General features: G+C 30.6%; 1 protein-coding gene across 1 annotated transcript in view; it reads right to left on the reverse strand.

Moving 5' to 3' along the window:
* Positions 1-23,273, reverse strand: part of LOC129966437 (transient receptor potential cation channel subfamily V member 5-like) — a 31,339-nt gene extending 8,066 nt beyond the window's left edge. The window contains exons 1-10 of the mRNA XM_056080860.1: positions 22,992-23,273; positions 21,652-21,835; positions 19,908-20,066; positions 18,595-18,749; positions 17,694-17,837; positions 13,162-13,243; positions 12,966-13,081; positions 4,017-4,136; positions 3,054-3,164; positions 490-641 (exon numbers count right to left, since the gene is read on the reverse strand). Coding sequence (XP_055936835.1) covers positions 490-641; positions 3,054-3,164; positions 4,017-4,136; positions 12,966-13,081; positions 13,162-13,243; positions 17,694-17,837; positions 18,595-18,749; positions 19,908-20,066; positions 21,652-21,835; positions 22,992-23,273 — 1,505 coding nt within the window. The remainder of the gene's footprint in view (positions 1-489; positions 642-3,053; positions 3,165-4,016; positions 4,137-12,965; positions 13,082-13,161; positions 13,244-17,693; positions 17,838-18,594; positions 18,750-19,907; positions 20,067-21,651; positions 21,836-22,991) is intronic.
* Positions 23,274-24,974: the final 1,701 nt, after the last annotated feature.

A 24,974-nucleotide genomic window follows, 5' to 3' on the forward strand; every position in this document is an offset into this window, starting at 1 on the left:
ATACATTTCAAATGAAAAATAAGTTTTGATAATTGAATACTTATTAATGTTTTTAATCGATTTCCCATAATATCCACACGAAAAATCTTAGTCAAAATGGAATCTTACATTCGTTTGATATGAATCGAAAATTTAAATAATGACATGATGCACTCAATCAAAACAGTTTTTTTTAAAAAAAGACTATACGCTGATTTTTAAACTTATGTACATTTAAGGCACATTTGGTCAAATTTTATTTTCAAAATTCCTTTTATTGATCACTGCGTTACAGAAGCTCAGCAAGTATTTAAATACAAAGTGTATAATATAATAAATTACACCTGTTTAATGAAATTCTTAAAGCAAAATTCAGTTAATGAGTCAATTTATAAAATTTTTGAACGATTTTATTTTAAACTTAAAATTGGAATAGAGAATTTCACAGGGAAAAAAAGGAAAGGCTATGATAATTAAGAAAATAACTCCATAACAATAATTTTATAATACCCGGCAAAGAAAATGAGGTAAAACCAAGATCCTGGAATGGCCATGACAAGTAGAATGTCTTCCGTTTGTCTATCTCCAATGACTCGACAAGGAATGCAGGACAAAATCAGGAAGCAGGATAGCACGAAAGTGGATTTAGTTGGGCTGGTTGTCTGCAAGGAAAGAGAAACATTAAAAGATTGGTGTTTAAATGATGTATTAGAATGACGCATTCATTTAACACAAAGAGAAACTATGTATTAGGACTCAATTACACCCTACTTTTATCTATTTATCACATGTATCCAAGTAATTAAAATATTAAAGCTTAGTAAAATATTTTTATGACCACGATGGTTGTAATGATAATATAAATTAATGCATATTAAAACATATGCATCCCATATGCATATTTTTTTATTGAAAACTAAACAAACATCTACATGTGATGTGTCTAAAATTCTATGAATAATTTTCCGAATTTTTATTTTTGGGCTTAAATTGCTGTTATTCCCAAAACAACTATTTCTTTATTGCAAAAGCCGCCATCGGATGTGAATCTGATCATCTTATTATTATTTTTGTTTCAACTCTGTTCATGTTCTTTATGTATGTTGGGAAATTAATTTCTACTATCAGACCATCGTATAAACTCAGATCGTGGAGCAAAAAGAATAGAGAATAAAAACTTTTAGATCTCAAATCATGTTATCTTCATATTTAATAAATTATAATATCAGTGACATACTCTGTTTGATATGATTTTTGCATTGGAAACTCAAGTACGGTATGGTATAGTTCAGGTTTTCTGGTACAAGGTTCAATTTAGGACAAGCTGCGCCATCCGCAAGGATATTTAAATAATTCCATTATAAAAGTGTAAAAGGTGTAAATAAAACAAGGATACATTGTAAGACGTCAAAAGTTAAGAAAGTCTGGCAAAGTTTGGCACAAGAATAGAAGAATCTCAAATTTTAAATGCTATGAAAGAAACCAATGGCTTTTAAGTCAAAAAGTTTTGAGTGAGGTTTCTCACCCTCCAGGTCCTGTAAATTTAACATAGGCGAATGAAAGCGAGTTAAACGATCAGAAGTAAACTTAGGACAATGAGGAAGAATATGTGCAATAGAATTGATCACTCCACAGTTCGTACAATGAGGGGCTCGTTCACCAAACAGCAAATGTCTATGCGTATACCTTGTGTGTCCGATTCGTAGACGAATTAATTTTACATCTGCGCATCGGTTTGGTAAAACTGACCACATATTTATTTTTGGTTGAATAGCATGTAGTTTGTTGTCAACCTGCGTGTCCCAAACTTCTTGCCACTTTTCTTAGATATATTGGGAACTCAAGAAAAATCTCTCAATAAATGATAAATGTTGAAAAGGAAAGGCTGCACCATTTGAAATGAATTGAGATATTGAAGTGACTTGTGGCGGTTATTCAATTGCAAAAGACTTCCTTTAAAATGTTATGTGATCTTTAAATCATTCATATTTTATTCCTATAGAGAATAAAAAGATATATTTAGCATATAATATGATATGGGAATGATTAAAACAATAGATTTCAAAACTACTATAAAATCAAATTGACTAAACGAAACAATTAATGGGAATCTCAGAACAAATCAACTAGGTGAAGTATGGACAACTTTAGAAATATGTGCTATTCAATCAGTTTTTCTTTTGAAGGTTTTACATAATAGCATTTATCTATTTTTTGCCCCATAAGACTAACAACAGAGAATAATATCCAAATATATTTAATGTAGAAGTCATGCCAAAAGGTCAAAATTTATTGGAATATCATAAAAAAGTGGTAAAATAGAAACATAATTAAGGAAATTTTAATAATTAGAAATATATTGTTCTTAGAGGAGATAGTTTAAATAAGTTGTACAGAATTTAGACACACAATTTTCTATTTAGCAATTAATTCTTTTTTGCTACAAAAGAACCCCCATACTTGTGTTCACATATCTTGGCAGACACTTTAATAGCTATTCATTCAGATGAATAGCTATTAAAGTGTCACAGCAAGTCAATTTGCATCCGTAGCAAAAATTGACTTGCTGTGATCAGATAAAATGTTGTCTCCGAAAACTGTCAATTGTGAAATGTCAACGTAAGCAATATAGAAATAAGATAGGCGGAAGAATAATTTAAGAAATAAAAGTTGAATGCTAATGTACAGACATATTAATAAGTCTTTATAAACGATTCGATTACTGCCCAAAAGAACATAGTCTACATTATTGTTGACAAAAATGAAAATCCCCATCTTATCTCATTATTTTTAAAGCATTCCTGAGGTATAGTTTATCAAATAAGAATAAATCATGTTCTACTTTTGTCATAATGTTTTTTAAATTATTTTACTTGTTTCAAATAAAAAAATACATGCTAAAATTATTTTACGGGTATTTTATTAGATATATACTTTGCTGAAATACTTTAAAAAGCTTAATTACAGTAATTATAAAAAACTGGAGAAGTATTGCAATTTAAATTCTGATGATCAAATCAGATTACTAAATTTCATTGAAAACTGTTTAACAAACTTAAGTATTCTAAATTTACCAGGCAGTACAAAAATCCCAGAAGCCCTTGCGCAAGGATTTCTTGTACTTGTTGAATGATTCCGAAGCCGACGCATCCCAGGCACGTAGCTATTTCCGCACAGTAACGAATCTAGAAATATTTGAAACATTAATAATTATACTTTCTGGTATATTTAAGTAAAATACAAATTTTGAACTTGCACATTTTTAATGGAAAGAATTTAGTTTATTAAAAAAAATCAATGGGAAGTGGTCTCCTCTAAACTTTCGCGCTTGCTCTCTAATAAACTTGTCATACCAGTGAGCGTCTTCCATGGTATTGGCGTACGATAATTAAGAAATATTAAATTTTGGTGGGAATTTAGGGATTTTACTGAATCTGTCATGTTCCTTGGCGATAATTTTGGCGATTAAACCATGGAATACAGTTAAATGTATCTGAAAATCAAATTTGGGTTTTAGACGCGGTCTTCCTAACCGATTGAGCAAACATTTTTACACATAAACTACAATTGTTATCACAAAATACCATACAAAATTTAATATAGTTAAGTCATTGCATTTTTTAATTAACAAGTTTACATGCTTCTAATCTAATACAGACTCACAGACAGCCAACTCCTTGGTCCAAAATTCAATAGGTATCTACACTATGTATGTTAAATCCATGTAAAGAAATTTTAATTATGCAACTGTTTTTGTTTTGTAACTATCCAGTTAACTTGTATTCGGATAACTGGACAAACGCCCTCTGAACAGACTATGCTCAAAATTTGATAAAAACCTATGAATTTCGTGTAAAGACCGTATATAAAAATATCTCCAGTTCAAACTTTTTGACGCTCACAATACTTTCTCTATTGTAATACTTTAGCTATTCGCATACCAGAAAGTAAAAAAAGACTTTATGTTGCGTATAAAGAAATCTGCATCCGTAGCAAAAACACGCGACTCAATACTGATTCATTTCGGTGATACTTACAATATTTGTGGCATCGGTTTTCCCCAGCAAAGGCTCTCTTGTAGTGGGGCGAAGAAACACAGCAATGCTCAGATTCAGTAGGTGCACAAGCATCATGAGGAGTCTCTTGTAAAAGCATCTCTGCAACAATAATTATCATTACAAATTAATTAAATTTTACTAGCCCCTGCTATTCGAAATAGAATAAATTAAATACTTCAATTTATTAGAAAAACTACAAAAAAGAGGAAATTTTCAGTTCCTTTTAGTTTGCGAAAAAATATTTTACTGCATTACGAAAACAGTATTAACAACATTGTTCTCATAATCGTCATTTCTTTTTAAAAATGAATAAAAAAATCCAGGGACACTGGCCTTTCTCAAACATTCTTGCATCCGCTTCGCCACACCCAAATAAAAAATTTTAACCTTGGGCAAGGTCATAAATACCGCGAGTGTTTGGATTTTCATTTTCAAAGTTTCACTTACGACATTTGCGTGTTTCCAGAAGAAAATTGTTTAAAAAAGTATTTTGGACGAATTTTCATTATGCCGAAATTTGATGCATAATTACAGTTTTGGTAATCAGATCGGATGTCGAATTTTACTAATCTAGAATGTTTCAGTTGAATATTATCACGTATATGTGCATTGCATATCATGCACTTTTTGTTCAGTTTGACAAATCGGTCAATGCAAGGATGGACAATGCTAAAGATAGCAGTCGGCCACAACAAATCCTGTCGATACTGCTACGTTGAGTGGTGGCGGGGTGATCGGCTTTACGCAAGAAGAAGAAGAAGCATGCACTTAAACGTGATATACACAACGAGAGACTATCAACCCTTTGACGAATTTGGTTCAAAATGTGACGCAGATCTAAACTTTTGGTGTTAAATCTGAGCACCAAATTCTACCCATCTGGCTCTTTACATTTTGTAATTTTTGTGTTTACTTGCATTTGACATTGAAAAACATGCCCTTGAGTGCATTTCTTTCCTTTGGTTTTGCATAAAGCATATCAAATTTCATTCTTCAACCTCAAAGCAAATTACGGTTATCCTTTTCACAACACACACTAGTAATTCAATGATGTGTTTCAGATCCTTGGGGTCCTGAAATATGGCAATACTTCAAACTCCCAGACTTGAATTTCTTTTCAAATAATTATAATTATTTATCTTCCCGTACTTCGAATACAAGAGAGAAAATTTCTCCTCAAATGTAATTTTTTAAACATTGCATTGGATTAATTTAGTCTTATTGATATAAATGTATTGTTTTAAATTTACGCGAGAATTAAATTGGGAGAAATTTATAATTTTGAACCTTGCGCAAGTAAAGGGGATGGCATGGATACAGGCATCCACCTTTACAAAATTTCGCTCAACACATCAGCGGAAAGATGCTTGACTCTTTATATTGTTACAAATTTTTTTTCTACAAATACCGTCAATCAATCGCAATAACGCAGCGCATTTAATCGCTAGTTCAGCAGTTTGCTTGCTATCTAATCCTCTAATTTCGTTACTTGTCGGCAACTGCGACTACTCTCACACACGACTTCCCTGAAGCTTCAGAGTGCCTGTTTTTTATAGTTCCGGGAAGCGGGGTTTGAATCTTCCAGACCAATCAGGGCGTATCTGTGTATAACTCGGTTCTTAGTGGATGGATCTTGAAAGTTCTCGAACTATCCAGTATTATCCATTTAGTCGCCAAATTCTTCGCCAAGTCGCCAAATGGTCGCCAAGCTCTGAGGCCATTGACACGGCACCCGGTCAGCAAGCACAGGACAGTTTTACAACGGTTTTCCCAAGATGACACTATTCGTGCCGGGTAGCAAAATTACAGATTTGTAACAATATGTTTAATATGTGAAGTGCTCGGTGGATCTGTAATAGAATCTAATATTGAAATAGCAATTGTCCTTAGGATGGAATTCGAGCATCTGCATGACCAAAATGACCTTCAAGTTATATTAGAAAAAAAATATATATATATGAAATTCCTCCAACCATCTGGGAGGGGATTTTCACTCATTAGTCAGGACAAAATCAATTCTTTCATCAAATCTTACTCAACTAAATCATTTTAAATGTAATTCTTACATGCTTCAAATAAATTTATGTTTTTGATCATAACTATGCTTTAAGTATGAGTTATCGAAAATATATATAAAGGAACTTTACGAAATTAAAATAAATATTGTTTGATTTCAGATTCACGTTCTGAGGCACAGACGACAAAAAGAAGAGTGTAGCATATTTTCCATCCCAATTTCTATCTCTCCTAGGTTTATTCATAGTTCATTCCACTGGTCAAGGAATAAAATCTAATCGCAGATAGAGATGCATAATCCACGATTTTTTGAATAACAAATAATATTGCTATTGTTATTTTTAAATATGCGTTCCAAATATCTGTTATTTCAATCATATTATTAATTAAAAATTATTACTTAATATTAAATATAAAATTTATTAATTGTAATTAATACTTAATTTACTAATTTAATTAACGTGTGATTGAATTAATTTATCTGTTTCGGCTTACTTCTTAAATTTTATTTTTTTTCTCAAAACTATTTATTTAATTTATTTATTAGAGTGAACCATTTTCTGGAAAAGATGAGTTAAAAATATATGTCATTTCTTTAAAATGTTTACTTTAGTCCTATATTCTACCAACAGATGGCGGCAGCAGTAAACAGAGTACATGTAATCAAAGTCAATCATGCCACGAGCAATTAAAAATGATCTGTATGGAATAGTGCATCATCAAATACGAATATCGGTCACTCCCGTAAAGTGGAGCGGTGACTTCGCACTTTCCAGTGAAGCCTCGCACTTTCCGGTGAAATCACCGCTCCGATAAATTTCAGTGATATGCAATTCAATGATACGATACGATAATTCCAATAACTGGTCCGTTCACTTTTCAATCCAATCAGATTTCTTTCGAGAGCTGCCATTGGACAGATCGTATCGATTGTTACTTTCCAGTGAAGTCACCGCTCCGGCAAATTTCAGCGATATCGTATCGATTGTTACTTTCTATCGTGATCCAAAACCTGTAATCGAAACATCATCAGTAAGATCGTATCAAGGATTTGAATCACACCCCTCTTTGAAAAGTATTGATCACTTGTATTTGTGACTTTTTGATATTGGTTACGTAATAACCGCTCTGACAATATTCGTCATCCCTAATCGCAGATTAACTTCAAGAAGATAAAGAAATTCTTATTTTTTCAGTGCATCAGAAAAATCTAACAGCAAACAAGCCAGTTTGTCTTTTATCCTCGACATTCTCTAGTATAAACAAAATTATGCAATTCTAGTGAGTGGAACAAAAGTAAAATATCATTTAACGAATTTAGAAACTTTTGTGATGCATTATTTTGCTAGATTAATAATTAGGCGGGCCAATACCGTTGTTTTATTTCGGCATAAATGATACAGATCTTCAATATTAATAATACTTAAGCGGAAAATAATACTTATCCTTCTCAGTATCTCAGTTTTTTTTTAAATTCGAGAGAATCGATCCGAAAAAAAATTTTAACATAGAAGATCTAAAAAAATATTAAAATCAAAGTTTTTAGATCATTCCGATAATTTTTCAGTATGTGCAACTTCTTACAAGATGAAAAATATTAAGCGACCTTTGGAATACCATGAAATAAAAGACGAGAAGAAGAGAATTAATTATAAGAGAAGCTGAAAACTTTAAAATAATTTTTTTAACTAAACCCCACTTCTCGTTTCTTTACATGATTTACCCGTTTAATTTATCTTATTATTTAAAATTCTGTATAAAGTAAGAGTTAATCATTTGCTTCAAAAATTGTTAAAGGTTTAACAAAATTTTTTTAGTTTTTGGAGGAAGTGAATTCAAAATTTCATAAAATACATAATATTAATTTCCTTTACAGATATACCCTCCCTCCCTTTCCAACACAGTCATCGTTGTCAATTCTAATAACTTTTCTTAAAATAACAAGAATAAAATTCATTTTAATATCTATTGTTGTCTATTATTATACAAATAATGTTTTAACAGCCAACACTACTAAACAGTGTCAAAAATATAGCAACAGAGGGAACAATGAAGTTATCTTTAGAGTTTTCTGTTGAAATTCATTTACGATTTTGCAACTGAAGTAGCTTGTTTAATCTGCGTTTTTTTTACTGTTCATTGAGAAATTTAATATGGATTTGTTAATGATTGTGGCTATTGCTGCGACTACTTTTGCCACCTTGTTGTTTGTTTATAATTATCTAATGATGTTTTGCTCGTTCTGTATAATACCAGAACTCGGCGACATCACTGCGGTGGACATTGATCGCTTGAAACCACCAAAGCGCACATCCATTCCCACTGTTCAGTCCGTCATGGTGTTTAAGATGTGCCAAGGACTGGGAATACCAGTTAAAAGGGCTGCTCCTACAGTGGTGAATGCACCGGAGGTTCACTCCGTCATGATTTTTAAAATGTGCGAGGGGCTTGGAATCCCTGCCAAGTTAGCCTAAAAAAAAAAAAAAAAAATCTAAATTTTGTCACTCCGCATTGTTTTTTCTGGACTTGAACTATTTATTGCATCAAGCGGAGTTCCATTGGAATGAGTAACAAAATTTTCTAACTGCAAGCAACAATAGTATCCATACATTCAAATTCAAGAAATAGCCTCAATAACTATCTTCGCATCTATCATCTGCCTTCATTTCTTGCATCTGGAGCTTCCCTGCACTAACATCACTGCAGAAGAATGACTCAAGAAAATACTTTTTTCCCGACATTGACTTTTATATACCTGAAGGTGACTTAAAAACTACCTATCGCGTAAATGGAAGTGCTGCTATCTGATATCGCACCATAACATCAGGTGCCAAAGGCTGCGTCCATCGTAAGATAATGAATGTCCACTATCTTGACGAAAGATAAACGAAAAGTGGATGGCGCAGCAGTGATGGGAGGGTTGGCGGGAGGGGAACGAGAGTAGCCCACCTCCACGTGGTGTTCCCCGGGAAACGATGCAATTCTTCTGTTAATTGCAACGGCTAAGAGGCTACTGAACAATAAAGGAAGAAATAAATTTATAAATTCGATACAAAATTAAAGTTTGATCTTATATGAGAAATAATAAACAAGCTTGCACGATGTTCCAAATATTTCAGAGAAACAAAATTATCGCTGTGTTAAATTCTAGTTATATCATTTATTAGTTTATAAATAAAATCTTATTTCATTTTAATCAATTTATGAACTTTGCACCATTGAAACAAATATAGAGTTTCTTTTTATGCAACTCATACCCAAATTGAAACAAGCACCAGAAATAAAAATTTTTGGTTAGTCCAGTACGAAGTTTTCCTCACATTGTTTCATGCTGGATTCAAAAGAGCTTTAATCGTATTTAAATCTGAACTCATTTCAATCCTGTCCAAAATGTTATCATTTTTCTTTGGGGATTCAAATTTGGAGTGATACAAACACATGCACAGAGAAAGATATCCTCTAGATAAATCACAGTAGAAATCTCGTATATAAATGAACACTCCCAAGTGTTGTTTTATTTCCTTCTGATTTTCAAAATGTTTTAGTACATTTCTGAATTCTTAGCACTTGATACAATGCCTAAGCTCGTAAGAAGTCGAGTACACTTATTTTTTCATCGGTCAATTTTAATCCTATGACACTTAGAAGAATGTACTTCTGTTCTTTTCACAAATCATGTCAGTATTACTGAAATCCATCCGATCTATCCAGATCAGAAAGAAATTGAGAAGAAAAAGAAATCTTCTGTAGTCTTCATCTTTTGTTTGCATTTTTTAAGTCTTCTATTTATATGAAATTTCACCAGTTACTCCTGTTAATTTATTCCTCTGAATTTTATATTTTTTATTTGCTTACTGCATGAAAATAACCCGGATATTGTTTTGAAGTACATATTTATAATCCTAATTTATCATTCACTTTCGAGCATATCTAGCTTGAAAATTAAATAGATATGGATTACGTTCGTTGCATTTTTTCGAAGAGAAATTGTACTATGATGTAAAACTTTTCCTTCAGCAAATCTGTGTTTTGTAGTAATACAGCTGATTTTACAAAATTTAGGCTCTTTAGTATTTCAGACTTGAATTTGTTATTTAAGAAAATTTTAGAAGTCAATCATTGAATCCAGGTTTTCTTGGAAATTCAAAATAAAATTCAAATTTGCGTCAGTCGAGGATTTAAATTGTTGCCAGAATATAATTTAAAACTTTAAATTTGATTATAAATAATTGCAGCATGCGGAAAATAAAATGTAGAAATTAAAAAGGCAGATATCGTGATAGCGGTCTGTCTCAGCCTAAAAATTTCAGATCATGAATCATAAGTATAATAAAAGTAAAAAGTTTTTATTTTCAGCGAAAAAAAAATTATTAATGGGTTTACCTTTTTTTAATAAAATTAATTTTTACAAATTTACATGAAACGATATTTTTTAAAGATAAAAAAAAACTTTAATTAATTCGTTTACCTTTTTTTTAAAATAAAATTAATTTTAAGTTTACATTAAACGATACATTTCTACGATATAAAAATGAGTATATTTTTCGAATATTTTACGATTATATTTATGAAAATATTAATAATAAAAAAAGCAATTAGAAGATAATTCTAGTTTAACGCAATTTCTTTTATTTTTATTAATTCATTTCAATTTCTTTTTCCTTCTAATTGGTGTATTTTTCAGTATCACTAGTATCTTATTTAATTGAAATTAGAATATTTTTACTTCATGGTTTAGGAATTCCAGTTTTTAATGTAAATAACTATTTTTATCTACATATATGGAGTAGTAGCATTAAGCAATGGTAAGCTGACTGCGCAGTAAAAGTCAATCTATCGTTATCGTTTTCGCAGATAGATTCAATACCGAGAATGTATTTTTAGGACCAGGAAAGGTCTGAAACGTCGAAAATCTACAAAAACTCGAGTTCAAATTTTTAGACTACAATACTTTCGCTATATTTAGTATACTTAATACGGAAGTGGTCTCTCCAGAACTTTCTTGCGTAATCTCTAATAAATGAGTTATTCTCCTCATAATGCCCGCATAAAATTGCGGGCATTGGGAAAATCAGCAAATGCCTTGCATTTCGATGGCGGACAAGTAGTTTTAAAATATTGATCTTTGGTTTGTTTTTAACAAATATACCGTAAACGTTTTAGAGATTAACCAGGCAATCAGCAATATGTAACTTCAAAGCGAATTCGTATTTTAGAAGCATTATTTTCAACCAATTAAAACTAAAATTTGACGCAAAATTGTAGTCACAAAATCTCATATCAAATTCCATATATTTAAGCCATTGCGGTTTTGAGTTTACAAATTTATGAAACTACAGATCAACGGAAAGTCAAATCCCTTGACGGATTTGGCTCCAAATTTGACAAGTATTTACGCTTCAAATGTTAGATCTGTGAACTAAATGTTATTCATCTAGTTCTCTTATACTAGAAAGTAAAGATCACAGCTTTGTAAAAAACTTCTTTCCACTCACATTTTTCTTTATTCTTCTAATGCCATTTATTTTTCTTGATAAAAATAATATTATATTTATGTTTTTCATTATATAAAACTATGACTATAATTCAATTCAATTATAATTAAATTATAATTTCGATTTTTATAACATCTTTTTAAAACTACTGCTTTATATTTTTGATGTGTTTCTATTAATTATTTATTATTGAACTGTAAGGCTTACACACGATATGAAAAAAGGACACATATTTATATAATAAAGTTCAAATTTAATAAACTACACATACAAAATGACAAGATCTTTTTAATGAACAAGTAGATAATTCATGTGAATTAATAGCGAAAACTGTCAAATGCAAATTTCAATATGAATTGGATGATGTAAAATGAATGTGACACGAATAGAGTGAAACGATTAAAAATTCAGATTCGTGATGTAATCAACAATACACGAATGTAGTATAGTAAGCACCATTAGCAACAAGATTGTTCGTCCAGAATAATTTTAATTGGCCGTCAATTTCCAAATGTAAGTCATAGCGAAAGTCATTCGGCGATGGTTAAGCCTATTTTTGCTCTCGGTTAATTTTTCTACCTAAAGTCTATTTCTGGATTCCTAATACGTCTTCTTTTCTCTGACTGAACGGAACTTTTTGGAAACAGTGGCGAACCCTCTCCAGAGCATTTGTAACTCCATTTTGCAGTTCCATTAATTTACGAAGCATTGAATTAAGTTCAACTATAAAAATCATTCATTGAAGAAGTCTGAAACGTTCGGTTGCATATTCATTTACATTTGACTGTTGTCATTCAATAATAAGTAATAAAAACGATTTCTGTGCCACATGTGTTAGCTTTATATATATATATATATATATTAAGAACATGTGTATTATCAATACATTTATACATTAAATATTATCAGAATATATACATCAGAAGGGATAAGAACTTTACCAAATAAGCTTATCCACATCTTATAAATGGTATATAGAGAGAGAGTTAAAAAAATTATTATAAGTAGTTTACGGGTCTTGTATGGAATAAACCACTTTTGAAGATTATTAAATGAAAGATTTTGGAATTAAAGCTCCTCAACCTCTTTATTCTTTCATAATTATGCTGCTTGAATACATTTTTAGATGAAGAAATCTAAATTGGTAACTCTAGAGAGTCATTCACATTTCTACAAAGATATTGAGAGAGGTAAGAAGTACAAAAACAAGCCAAAATCACAGAGAAAATTACATAAAATTGTCTTTGAATTTTAGATCTATATCAAATTTTACAGCTAATCGATCAATAAGAAATTATGTAAAATTCACTTTAGAACAAGATTAAGCTGAACACAAAACCCATGATGTATTGCAAAAACCATTGTTACTATCAGAGAAGGGAAAAATACTACTGTCACTTTTTCTAAACATTTTTACCTGGGCAAACGTTTTCCACTTCTCTTCGAGGAGACGTTGAATCACTCCCCCTTCTAGCATGTCGAGATGTTCGGTGGAATTTCCTTTCAGAATAATCATCAGAGCCGAGTTAAGATCTGAAAGAACAAGCACTCACTCGGAAGTGATTCAAAAAACATTTCACTTCTAATTAAAGATTTAGCAGTTCTGTTCTTACTTGCTCGGCCATTGGGTTGAAGGCTGTCCAACGCATTTAACGGGTATCCAGAACAAGTGATGTTACTGTAACGCCAAAATTCCTGTAAGAAAAGCAGTTAGGACAATATATATATATAAATATAGTTTTGCTGATGCGTGGCAGAAAAGAAAAAAAAAATTGAAATTTTAACGTCGATTTGTTTCACCATGGAAATCAGATTTTAAGAATCAGAAGAAAGAGCGATAAGAGATGCGCCAGTTTACATCGCGATACAAGTGTGAAATTTTTCCCTTCGGTGATTTTGCTATAAGATTCTGATAGGACCTTCTTTGACAAGTGTCAATTTGGTCAGTGGAGTCTTAGGTACCTTTGAAAAGTATGTAAATGCTAGGAATTTTTATCATTTAGTTCCTAGTTTGGGAATCATGGAATCAGCAGTTTTTTTAACGAATTAAATAAAAAAATAATTGAATTAAGAAATAAGAATGAAATTAAGATGGGTTAAAATAAAAGTTAGGAAATTAATGAAGATTTAAACTAAATTTTAAAATATCACTGCGTATATATAATCGGTTTTCTTCAAAATTATAACGATAAATCAAACTTCAACTATATTGTTTTACTTAGGAACACTGGCGAGGTAACGTAAAATGCACATGTTAAAGGGTGCTTAACGATGTTAAGTGAATTGGTCAACATATCAAGTGCCATTATTCTCTCAAAGAGATAAGGGAAATAGGATGAAGTTGTTTAATAATATTAAAATTGCATATTTGTTTATAAATGCATATCGACAACCAATAGGCATATGTATTGTGAAAGATTTTCTAAAAGACTTGTGTCTCACCATGAAGTATTTACACCAACGGCTATAGCATTTTTCATGATACCCTCTTTGTGGAGGACGTTTATTAGCAGATGGCAGCTATGAAATTTCTGGAACATTCTTTAATGAACTCTTTTTGAAATCCATATTTTCATTAATTTAGATTTCATTCTTTTTGTATCACCTACTCAACGTTCCCGTTTGTGTGTTCATGTGGGAGACTGATTTATTTTGGTGTGTCTGAAAAAGTCCTTACAAAGTGACATAGGGTAAACAGTTTTTTTAAAGGTTTTTAATATATTGGAATCAGTTTGACTTTTAATTTTAAATTCTTTTTTACAATGCAAAGCTTTGTTATCCATTCGTATTTGTTGCACGCTGTTTCTACTTTCATATATTTAAATATAACTTTCGCGTATATTTAAAAATACTTTTTTTTCAGAATGTATATTACTTCAGTTCATATTTAAGCTTACAATTTTCAATTTTAGAAATATAATTATTATTTATTATATTAAAACTCGTACTGTATAAAATATGGGAAAGAAAAAACCATGCTGAGAAGATTAATAATTATAATAATTGTATAACTTTTTAAAAATTATAATTATAATTATTAAAAATTTTGACAAATTCTATACATAATATTATATAAATTAAGAAAGATATTCTTTAGTGCCCATAACTTTAAACGCTCAGTGACTCTGTTTTCAATAATCATTTTATAAAAAAATGCTTTGTTTCAGTAAAAAATGTCATTATATTAATTGCAGATTAATCCTTTCCACTTCAATTTAAAGCATAAATTCTACGGGAGCTAACAGAAAATTAGAGAGATACATATTACGTTATGTCGGAAGGCCTTTATAATATTATGAGTGAATTATATGACTATCAAAATTTGAAGTTTTAAAATATTTTGATGAAGAAGCTAATACATTAGGAATTGCATAAAATATTTAATTATTAAAATTTTAACGAACATTAAGATTGGCGAACCGACTGGTCGCCAAAGGCGGCTCGTAAAACAATAAAATAACTGAGAGCTATGCATGTCATAAACTGGTGAATATTCGCATCCAAACAAAACACTTATTTCTGAAGAGGCTAAACACAGCTGTAGCATTTTTTTATCCCTTCAAGTAATTATATCTTTTAAATGATGTCTCAAAGTGTCTTTAAACCAACCATTTGCTTTATAACATGAAATTTTTTCTATTATTAGAAAGTTTTATCTTCAGCTCTCAATTCGCACTGACACTCATTTAATAAGCTTTTTTTCTCTCATGTCTATGCTGTTCATACGCTTCCGATTTTCCTGTTAAAATAAGTTTGCAGAATTTGCTTTGTTCAAATCTCAATTCACTACAAATTAATATTTTACTAAAATTATTACAGAACTTAATAACACTTAAATAAGAGAAATTTTACAATAATTATTAAAAAATATTTTTTTTTATTCATTCCCTAGAAAAAAATTGCAACCAAAGATGAATTACTTATTATTTATCAATCCATTGCTCATCAAAATTTTCTTCATGTGCTCTAAAAATTTAAAAATAAAAATAATAACTCCTAAAAATAGTATTCAGTCTCCTTGTAATAAAGACAACTAAATGAAAAATTTGAAAGTTCTTTTTACCTTTAAATTTCTTTTTTATCTTTCAACATTCACCTGTTTATAAAAGTTACAAAAATAACTGACCTTCAGTATGTTTTTCTTATATTTTCCAGCACTGTTAAGCGGAAATTACAATGAAAAAAAAGTGATGATTTTTCCATATATAAGTCATGTTTTCAGCGAAATAAAACGACTCGAAAGCGAAAGATAATTAGCGAACATCTCTTCTTCTATATTCCAACAATCTTCAATTTTCCTTTATATGTAGGTCCTTGAGGAAATCGAAATTTCCCCATGTGAACAGATCATCTGAATCACGACAAACCAATTCTGTTCCTGTGTTCTTACAAGATCAATGTTACAATCCAATCTCACGTCTTGTCACGCACGTTTTACTTCGTTCATTTTTTGGCAAATTTCACGGAATATTGGCAACCTTGACATCGGTGAATACTATGTTTCTCGCGTCCTCTGCGATTCATTTTTAGACATATTTCATGCATTTCACGGTCAATAAATCGTAAATTATATAAGATATAAAATTCGGAAATTGTTAAGAAAATATTCATGATTTCTTTTATTTAACATTATAAAGAATATTCATATAATTAAGATGTAAAACATAGATGAATTATTATTTTTTTAAAACTTATACTTGTTTAAAAGTACTATTCTTATTCAATGGAGTTAAAGTTACGGATTACAGAGTTATCAATACCCTGTTTTAAAGCTCTTATGCAAGAAGAATCGCTTTATCATATAAACATTTGATACTATGATTGTACCGAATAATGTAATATCGTAGCTTCAAAAATTAATTGTCAAAATTAATTGCCATGTCCAGTTGACATGGCAATTTTTTTTTAAATTATCCTTTCTAAGAGTGCAATTAAAGTTTGATTTTTTTTCAAAAAGCAACTTATATTTGAGCTAATCATAATTAGAATGGGTCATAATAAAGTTTAAAATTTAAGGAATTGAAGCAAGGAAATTTCAGAAGATTGAAAAACTGAAAGTTAGATAAACAATTAACCGAGTCAAAGCCTTTCAAAATAATATATTTGACCTGACATTACAAAATCTGTAAAAGAAAAGAAATGGCCCGTATTGAAAAAAGCGGACTTGGTTAGAGCAAGGAATTAAGAAAGGTACGATCTAACAGCGTGGCGAGTATACTATAAGAGGCATTAAAAAGCAAGGATAGAGACCGACTTATATAAGGCTTATACATAGTCAATGAATGACTTAATTTTATCTCATAAGTTCTAAAAATTCTGAAAGGTATGCTAAAAGGTAATCATGCATTCAGGGAATTATTATTAATAATAAAACAATAATAATAATTATTATTATATTATATTATATTATATTCTTCTTAATTAGTATATTGTGATGTGCTTATCTACGAGTAGAGTAACGATTCTCAACTTCTGAAGGATGACAACTATAAAAAGGTTTTTAGAGAAAAATTTATTCACTTTGATGAGATAATTATTCGACTCTTTTGAACTAGCTACCCATTTTTAACAGTTAAGAAGATATAGATAAATGAATTTTAACCCACCATCATTTCCGCCCCCTTTAAACTAGATGACTTATCTATGAATATATCTCAGTCTTCGGATGTTCAAATGCGATCAAATGTACGTCATTTTGTTCAAAATTTAATTTATTTTTCGGAAGTCGTGCCATCACAGCTAATACGAAAGTAAATTTTACTAAACTTATTCTAGTTAGTTAACGTGTAACATATAGGAACATGCTAATAGTGCATGATGTCTTTCAGCAATTTGACAAAAGATGTTGCATGTAGGAGACAACAGTTTCAAAGACATGTTAATATTGTTTCTGTGGTAATGAGTAAAGTATTATAGACATGTTCTATATAATCTTTTGAAAAAGATTTTTTTTCTGTTTACCATTTGCAACGTCGCAATGTTGCGATGTAATTTTTGTTTGAAGCAACGTGTTTTAAAGAATAATCCACCAATCAGTTAATCTAACTGTGTATATTATCTGAGAATACTGGGAAAAATATTGGAATTTAGGTGTCTTGATGGGACATCCAGAGCAGATAATTTGTTCTACCAATTACGTGCTTACCAAAGAACTGAATTCCAACATCTCTCTGAATATCGTATTTCGTCCCAGTTTGCAAGCCAAAGTCAGGGGTGTAAGTCCAAACTTGTTGCACAGGTGATCGGATGCTGGTCGAATAGGATGCCGTAGAGCATAACCATACATTTTCTGAAGAAATAAAAAAAACCATACTGAAAATTAAAACTAATCATACATTTTGAGTGGCATTAAAAAAAGAAACATGCTAAAAATTAGAACATTTGTATAATTAGATAAATTTCAAAGTGTTTCTAGTTTATGCTGTCTTCCATATTATCTTTTGGTAAGATTTGCTCACTACTTAATGTTTATAATGCAAAAGCTTGAGGGAGGAGCGTTAGTTCAGGCTCCATCCTTAATCCCTATTCAAAATTGCGAGATTCGTTCTAAAACAATCTTTATATTATATAATATTAAATTTTGCTTAACTTTATAAATGAGAATGGAAACTGCCAGGATCCATTTCAATCGAGCTACAGTGCAAAAACTTAAACGGAAAGCTATTATTTACTTTTGAGAATTATGGCGATTGAAAAAAAATACAATAAGACTGTCGAGTAAAACAGAAGTGGGGAAAAAGTATAGTCCTCGAAAGAACATTTAAACACTGTTTATGAGGTCCAAATTTTTTATTGCATAAAATTTGTTTGTTGAGCATTTCAGAATTGTCTCACCCGTTTTGATTGATTTTCATTGTGACCTGTTTCAATTTATAATTAATAGCATTTAAATATCTACTTTATGTTTTTCCAATAGTTAATGCGGATTTTCCAGGGGAAATCCCGCTCTTTATTATAAAACTTGTAAAGATCGCTTGCTTTATATCGGTTTCTAATAAACTAGTGATGTAAAATTGAGAACAACATTAATGAAAAGACACATTTACCAGTTTATCTCGAATAACCAGGACATGCAGAATGTTATTTCCAAAAGTATCTTGTAGGTTGGGGTCTGCGCCATGCTTTATCAGAAGATTGTAGCTGGGTTCGTCGTCGCAACAAGCTGCCCATGACAACGGATATTCTCCGAAATAGCTCAACCCTAAAGAGAAAGATTTCAATTTTAAAGCATGTTTAATAAATATAAGTTATATTATTATTTCAATGAGAATTTTGTACTGAAAACTGTTAATTTTTTTCTGCGTTCATCCTTACAACTACATGGGTTAGATGGATTCTTCAATAAAAGAAATAATAAAGTTCAAGACATAACATGTAATTCACATTATTACCTTATTTATTAAAAATCATTACTGATGTCGACACTTTGTGGAAAAAATACGGATCAAAATCAATAGTAACAATTTATAATAAATTACAATGCGAATAAATACAAAAAAATTTAGAAATCTATGTTTTGTGTATATATATATATATTTATTTTATGAATTAGGGTTTTTTTTTTTAATTTCATACAATAGCAACATTTAAAGCTGAATTTGAAAGAACATCGAAAAATTTCTTAAAATAATTGAGAAAAATCCCATTTACGACTTTATTTTAAACTGAACTGAATTTGAAAAAAAAATTACAGTTAAATTGTACTATTTGATATTTCTGTATTCTCTTAACTCTGGGAATAAATTTAATTTTTTAATTTCAGTACAGTATGGCAAGTTTAAGCTAAAATTAAAAAAAGTATAAAGATGTACCATGAATAGCTCATACACACACTAAAGCAGAGTAGAAAAATTACATATAAAAGTAACATTATTTTCTTTACACATTGACACATATTCAGGATTTGCGATGTTTCATTTCTCACTGCGACTGGTTAAAATCTCAAACAACTTTTATAGAACATTATTCTGTGCTTATTGGCAGTTATACTAATGTATTTTCTTTTCATAAAACGCTTTACCATGATTCTATTATTGAATTTTTCGATAGCCTATTTGATTTTTGAAGGTCGTGATTACGGTCCTGTTTTTATTTGTTAATACGGTTTCCTATTAATCCTTTTTGTCTCTTTTTGAAATATGGTAAGAGGGGGTTGTACAATAGTCTATTAATCTTAATTTTTGAATTGGTTTTTTAATTTTGATACTCTAATGACAAGAAATTGTTATAATTAAAATTGGGCCGTTTTAAGGAAATACCAGATAAATCTTTCCACGTTATATTCCATTTTTTATTTTTAATTGCTTTAATTTAATGAAGTTGCATTTTGAGTTGTTAAATAACTATTGCAAGATCTTACCTTCGAAATTTGTCTTCGCTCTCGGGATGGGCCACTGCTGGTCGATGGGCATGAAGAATTTCCCGTTCGCCCTTTGATGAAAATCAGCTCCGATTTCGACCAGCTTCTTCACTAGTTTAGAGTTTTCGTAAGCGATGGCGAAATGCATAGCAGTGGCACCTGAAATAAATTTAGAAAGAATTAATAAGGACTGTGAAAAAGATCTCTGCGGGCCAATTTGTATTGTACTTGTACTAAGCCATCATTTTTTTCGATTTCGAGTTTACTATTGAAAACAATATTAAAATATGTTTAGTTTGCAATGTGCCGTTGATTTTAATTTAATCTCTTTTCGCAATGCATTAATTAATTTTTAAAAAAATGCAGCATTAGAATTTTTTTGTAATAAATTTTTAAAAAATCTGTATGTCAAAATGTGTATGGCACCGGAATTCGATATCTTGATCCGATACCGGTTTTATTTTCAAAGTTTGTGTGCCTACACCAGCGAATAAGTAATAACAAATTCTAAAAAGCATTGAATCGTTAATAAATCAACAGAATTGATCTCCTCAAGTACTCTCGAATATATGTGTTATTTCCCTCTCCCAGAATGAAGTTGTGAACTTAGTAAAGCCGCGAAAACGTTGCATTGTATTGGCCAACAACAGTTATGAAATATTAATACTTGCGCGGAATTGACGTTTTTACTAAATTTTATATATTTGGCTATCCTTGGCGATATTTGCCGATATTTTAGTGATCCTTGGCGATATTTTAGCGACTGGATTTGTATTTCAGACATGTTGTTTCAAACCGATTGAAATCAGAAATTGATGCAGAACTACAATTTTATTCATAATATCCCCTTACAAATTTCATCATTGCTTTTTTGAATTATTGCAGTTGCATATTAATGAAAGTACCGATTGAGAGATAGTCATCTCTTTGACAGATTTGGTTCACAATTTGACAGAAATCAACATTTTAAATATTAAATCTATGTACCGAATTTTGTACTATCTAGCTCTCTTCGTTGCGTTGTTATCGTGTTAAACTTTATTCGGACAGCTGAACACACAGACTTCTTCCGAATGGATTTCACTCAAAATTTCATAAGAATTTAGAATAAAGACCTTAAATGAACTTTCATATGTCTGGCTCAAAGTGTTTCTGAGTTATTTCTGTAACAGACATATAGACAGATATAAAGCCGAAGATGTGTTTTTCGACTTCAGGGGGATCTGAAATGGGGAAATTCATCAAAATCTCGATTCTTTTTTTTTTTTTTTTTGCGATTACAAAAATGTACTTATTATTTATTTATTTACTTATTATTCATTTATTACGATTATTTTTCAACAATACTTCATTAACAAAAAATAAAAATTCTTATTGCTAAAGTATTTCTGCACTTATCTGGGGCATGTTATTGGATTAAAGGATCATGCATTGATAAATGGTATATTTGAAACGTCCATAGATTTCAGAGTAATCTTGAAATGTATGCATACAGGTTCTATATTAACCCCTTAAGCATCATGTCTTTATATTAATATGCAGCGAATTATTACTTCTCAAACTAAAATTATCTTAAGTAAATACAATTTGATTCAAAAATTGCACATAATTTTCTCGAATGCGTTAAACATTTTATACATTCTTAGATAAGTCGATAGATGCATATTCTCTAAACGGAAGGTATCGTTTAGTTATAATATTACTAAAGAAAATAGAACAGTAAAGGTTCATTATTACGACCTACCATAGTATTCTTCTCCCTCTACTATATCGTGTGCCAATGCAGGATAGAGCTCCACCAGGAACATGGCGATCTGAGTGTGGGCGTCCGTGTTGCATAGCACCAGCACGTGCAACAGCGATTCCCCCAGCATGCCTCGCTTGTCCAGCTTCCAGCACACTTTCCGACTCTTCTGCTCCTTCGTAGACTGGAGACGAACAATGTTTTATGAGGGAAAAACAATATTTAATTCATTAAAAAATAGAAATTTCATAAACGAATAATTTGGTAGAAACATTTTTACTTGATATCCTTACATATCAATAGTATAAAAGTAAATAAATTTTAATTTAATCTATGCATAACCGTTTTTCCAATTGTTCTTCTTTTCATCTTTTTTTTCTTTTAATTATTAGCTGTAGCTCCTACTTTCACTGATGTTCTGGTTAATATTTGATGATGAATCTCGTACAATTCACTCACAGGCACTTTTAATCCTTTCACGCCGTGAAATTAATTTCGCAAACCGACTAGGTTAATAACGCTGAATGAAAAGTTAAAAACTGAAAATGGTAATATAAAGAAGAACGAATAAAATCTAGTTTTCTTTTGTCAATATGCAAAATAAAACCGATGTTGTAGCAATTGCATCATTCTGTCTTCTCTTTTGGACAACAGATGGTGGTGTTTGATTAGATACGGATCCCATAGTGCATTGCGATTGTAATAATAATAAGAGATGATGCTGTTCTGCTAAAATGCGCGCCTGAATATCTTGTCTTGTCTTCGTGTTTTGTGTGAAATGTGATCAGTAAAGAAATGTTTCCGAAAACATGCGTCCTGTTGCTTCCATTACACGGATCATATGATCTTCATTCCACCACAATGTGATATATTGTTAAGGTTTTTTGCGGTATATATCCAATATAATTTTGACAGACGCGTTGTCGAAAAGGAGGCACTTTTAGAACAAACTTCAATTTATCTTTTCACTGGAAAGTATGGTTATACAATAGAATAACCGTTGAAAAAACGTTCCTTTTCACACCAGGACACAAGGGGAAAGTGACATAACTTTTTCCCCATTCCATTTTACTGACAGATTCTAATAAGGAATTCTTTAACACGCATCAACTTAGGAAAGGGAATCTTAGGTAGCTTTGAAAGAAATGCATTGGTGTTATAGATTTATATTCCTTGACTTTTTGTGTGAGAATGAAAGCAACAGCAATACTTTAGAGCGAGTGCAATATCTTAGAATAAAACAAAATATATTCATTTAAGAAATAGGAAATTAATTAAGAATCAACTTAAATTAAAAGGTATCATTACATATATTAATGTTTGCAGTTCAAGGTATTTACCTCGTCAACATTCTCCCGTTCTATCATTTCACCTTCTCCCTCCTTGTACATGTACTGCTTTAGCTCGTTGAGGGCGATGCTCTCGAGCTCCTTTTGCCCTTCGAGCAGGTAGCGCTCGATGAGTGAGCCAGATTTCTTGAAGTTGGCCAGTAGGTAGAGCGGACTGAGGGATTGGTTCGCCTCCTCCTTGCTCACGATCTCATCCAGGAGGGAAGTGGCTAGACTGGACGCTCCTCGGTCCGAGAACTTGAGGAGATTCTCCACCGAGTACTTGGCTCCCATAATTCCTGGAGAAACACATATATTAAGATGTAAAGCGTGATTGCTGCATTTTTTAATTACGAATTGATTTTAATAGAAATTTCACTAATTAGGATTGATATATATAATGCTATGTATTGATGATATATATTGAAATATATAATGCTAAACGAAAAGCAATGAAGAATTTTATCTTACTAAAAACTGCATAAAAATTCATTAAAATGTTCCTGCCAATTTAATTTTGTATTTTCTATAATGGTAAAGTCTCCTATCACATTTCATTTTCATGGAAGACACAATGAATTATATATCCATCATACAGTACTAAATAAATTTGTTTTAGAAATGCTATACAAGTTATTGAAAATATTTCTTCAGTAAATACAAATGCCCAGCGAAAGCAATACCAACGATGATTTAAAATAAATCGAAAGGGAATCAATTTAATTTGTGAAGAACGGAACACATGGTTAACCAATGAAAAAAGATGAAGTTCAAATGAAGATAATGATGGCGATAAGTCCACTTAATATCAGTAAGGAAATAAGTACGAAATTTTACTATAAAATGTAATGAAATATATTCAAAACGCATAGGGAAGCCTATCTGAGTTAGTTTATAGTTTTAAATAAACCCTTGATTATAATGCTATAAAAACAACAAATACTATGATTATTTTTTTTTAAAGAGAGAGAGAAAAGGAAAACAAGATTCTATCAAAAAAAATTTGTACTATCTAATGTAATATAAACCGTACTTCATAAATGATAATAATTTATTATCATTCTTGAAGGTGAAAGAGGTTTTTGCTAAAATAACCTATGCTGATTGACAGGATGATCCATCAAATCGATAATGCTCTACTCAACTTATGTTTCTGATGAATTATACCTCATTCAATAGAAGCATAAATTTTTTAGGTAGGAAATTCCTCTTTTTTGCATTTTATGACACAGAGCATTTTCCCGCATTATTGTTTGTTTTAATCATTATAGCTTTTTCTAGATAGCAAAAACTTCTACAGTAAGTAAAAATTGCAATAAGTTATTGTAATAAGGTATGTAGCAACTGCAGTAAATTATATCTAAGCCGAAAGAACCTTCAAGGCAGGAATAGAAAATGTCTAAAAAGAGGTGACAAAGCTGTATTAAGCATTCATCTTTTTCATCAATTCAATTCTTTACTTTAAAAATTGCCCGTCTTAATCCAATCTAACTTTCTTATCAATCTAATATAATTCATTTAGAATTTAAGGAAGATGGAATTTAAATGAAGAATAAGATAAGAGATACTAACAGTGTTAACTAATATCGAAATGATTATGAAAACTGACGGAACTCCTTATTCAACTCCTTGCATCTAAACGACAATTCTTTTTCCTTCATATTCGATAACTAAGGTTCTGCTTTCTTTGCTTTCGTTGAATAGAAAACCTACGCTTCTGAACTTGCTTCTCACTCTCGAAGTTAAGATAACCTTATATTTTTAAAGAGTTTATGGCTTATACTTTTGAAAAGAATTTTGACATGTAAGAATATCTTTAAAATTATTTAATCAAAGCGAGATATATAAAATTGATAATCTCTATTTCGGAATTAAGCTGAAACATGTATTACCATATGGAATTCGAACTATGAATTTTCATCAATTTATGCTATATTTATTAAGATTAATGCTGAATTGTTGTCCTTTGACCTCAAAATTATCTGGTAGATAATT

This window comes from Argiope bruennichi, chromosome 4 (genome assembly GCF_947563725.1).
Source record: "Argiope bruennichi chromosome 4, qqArgBrue1.1, whole genome shotgun sequence".
NCBI lineage: Eukaryota > Metazoa > Arthropoda > Arachnida > Araneae > Araneidae > Argiope > Argiope bruennichi.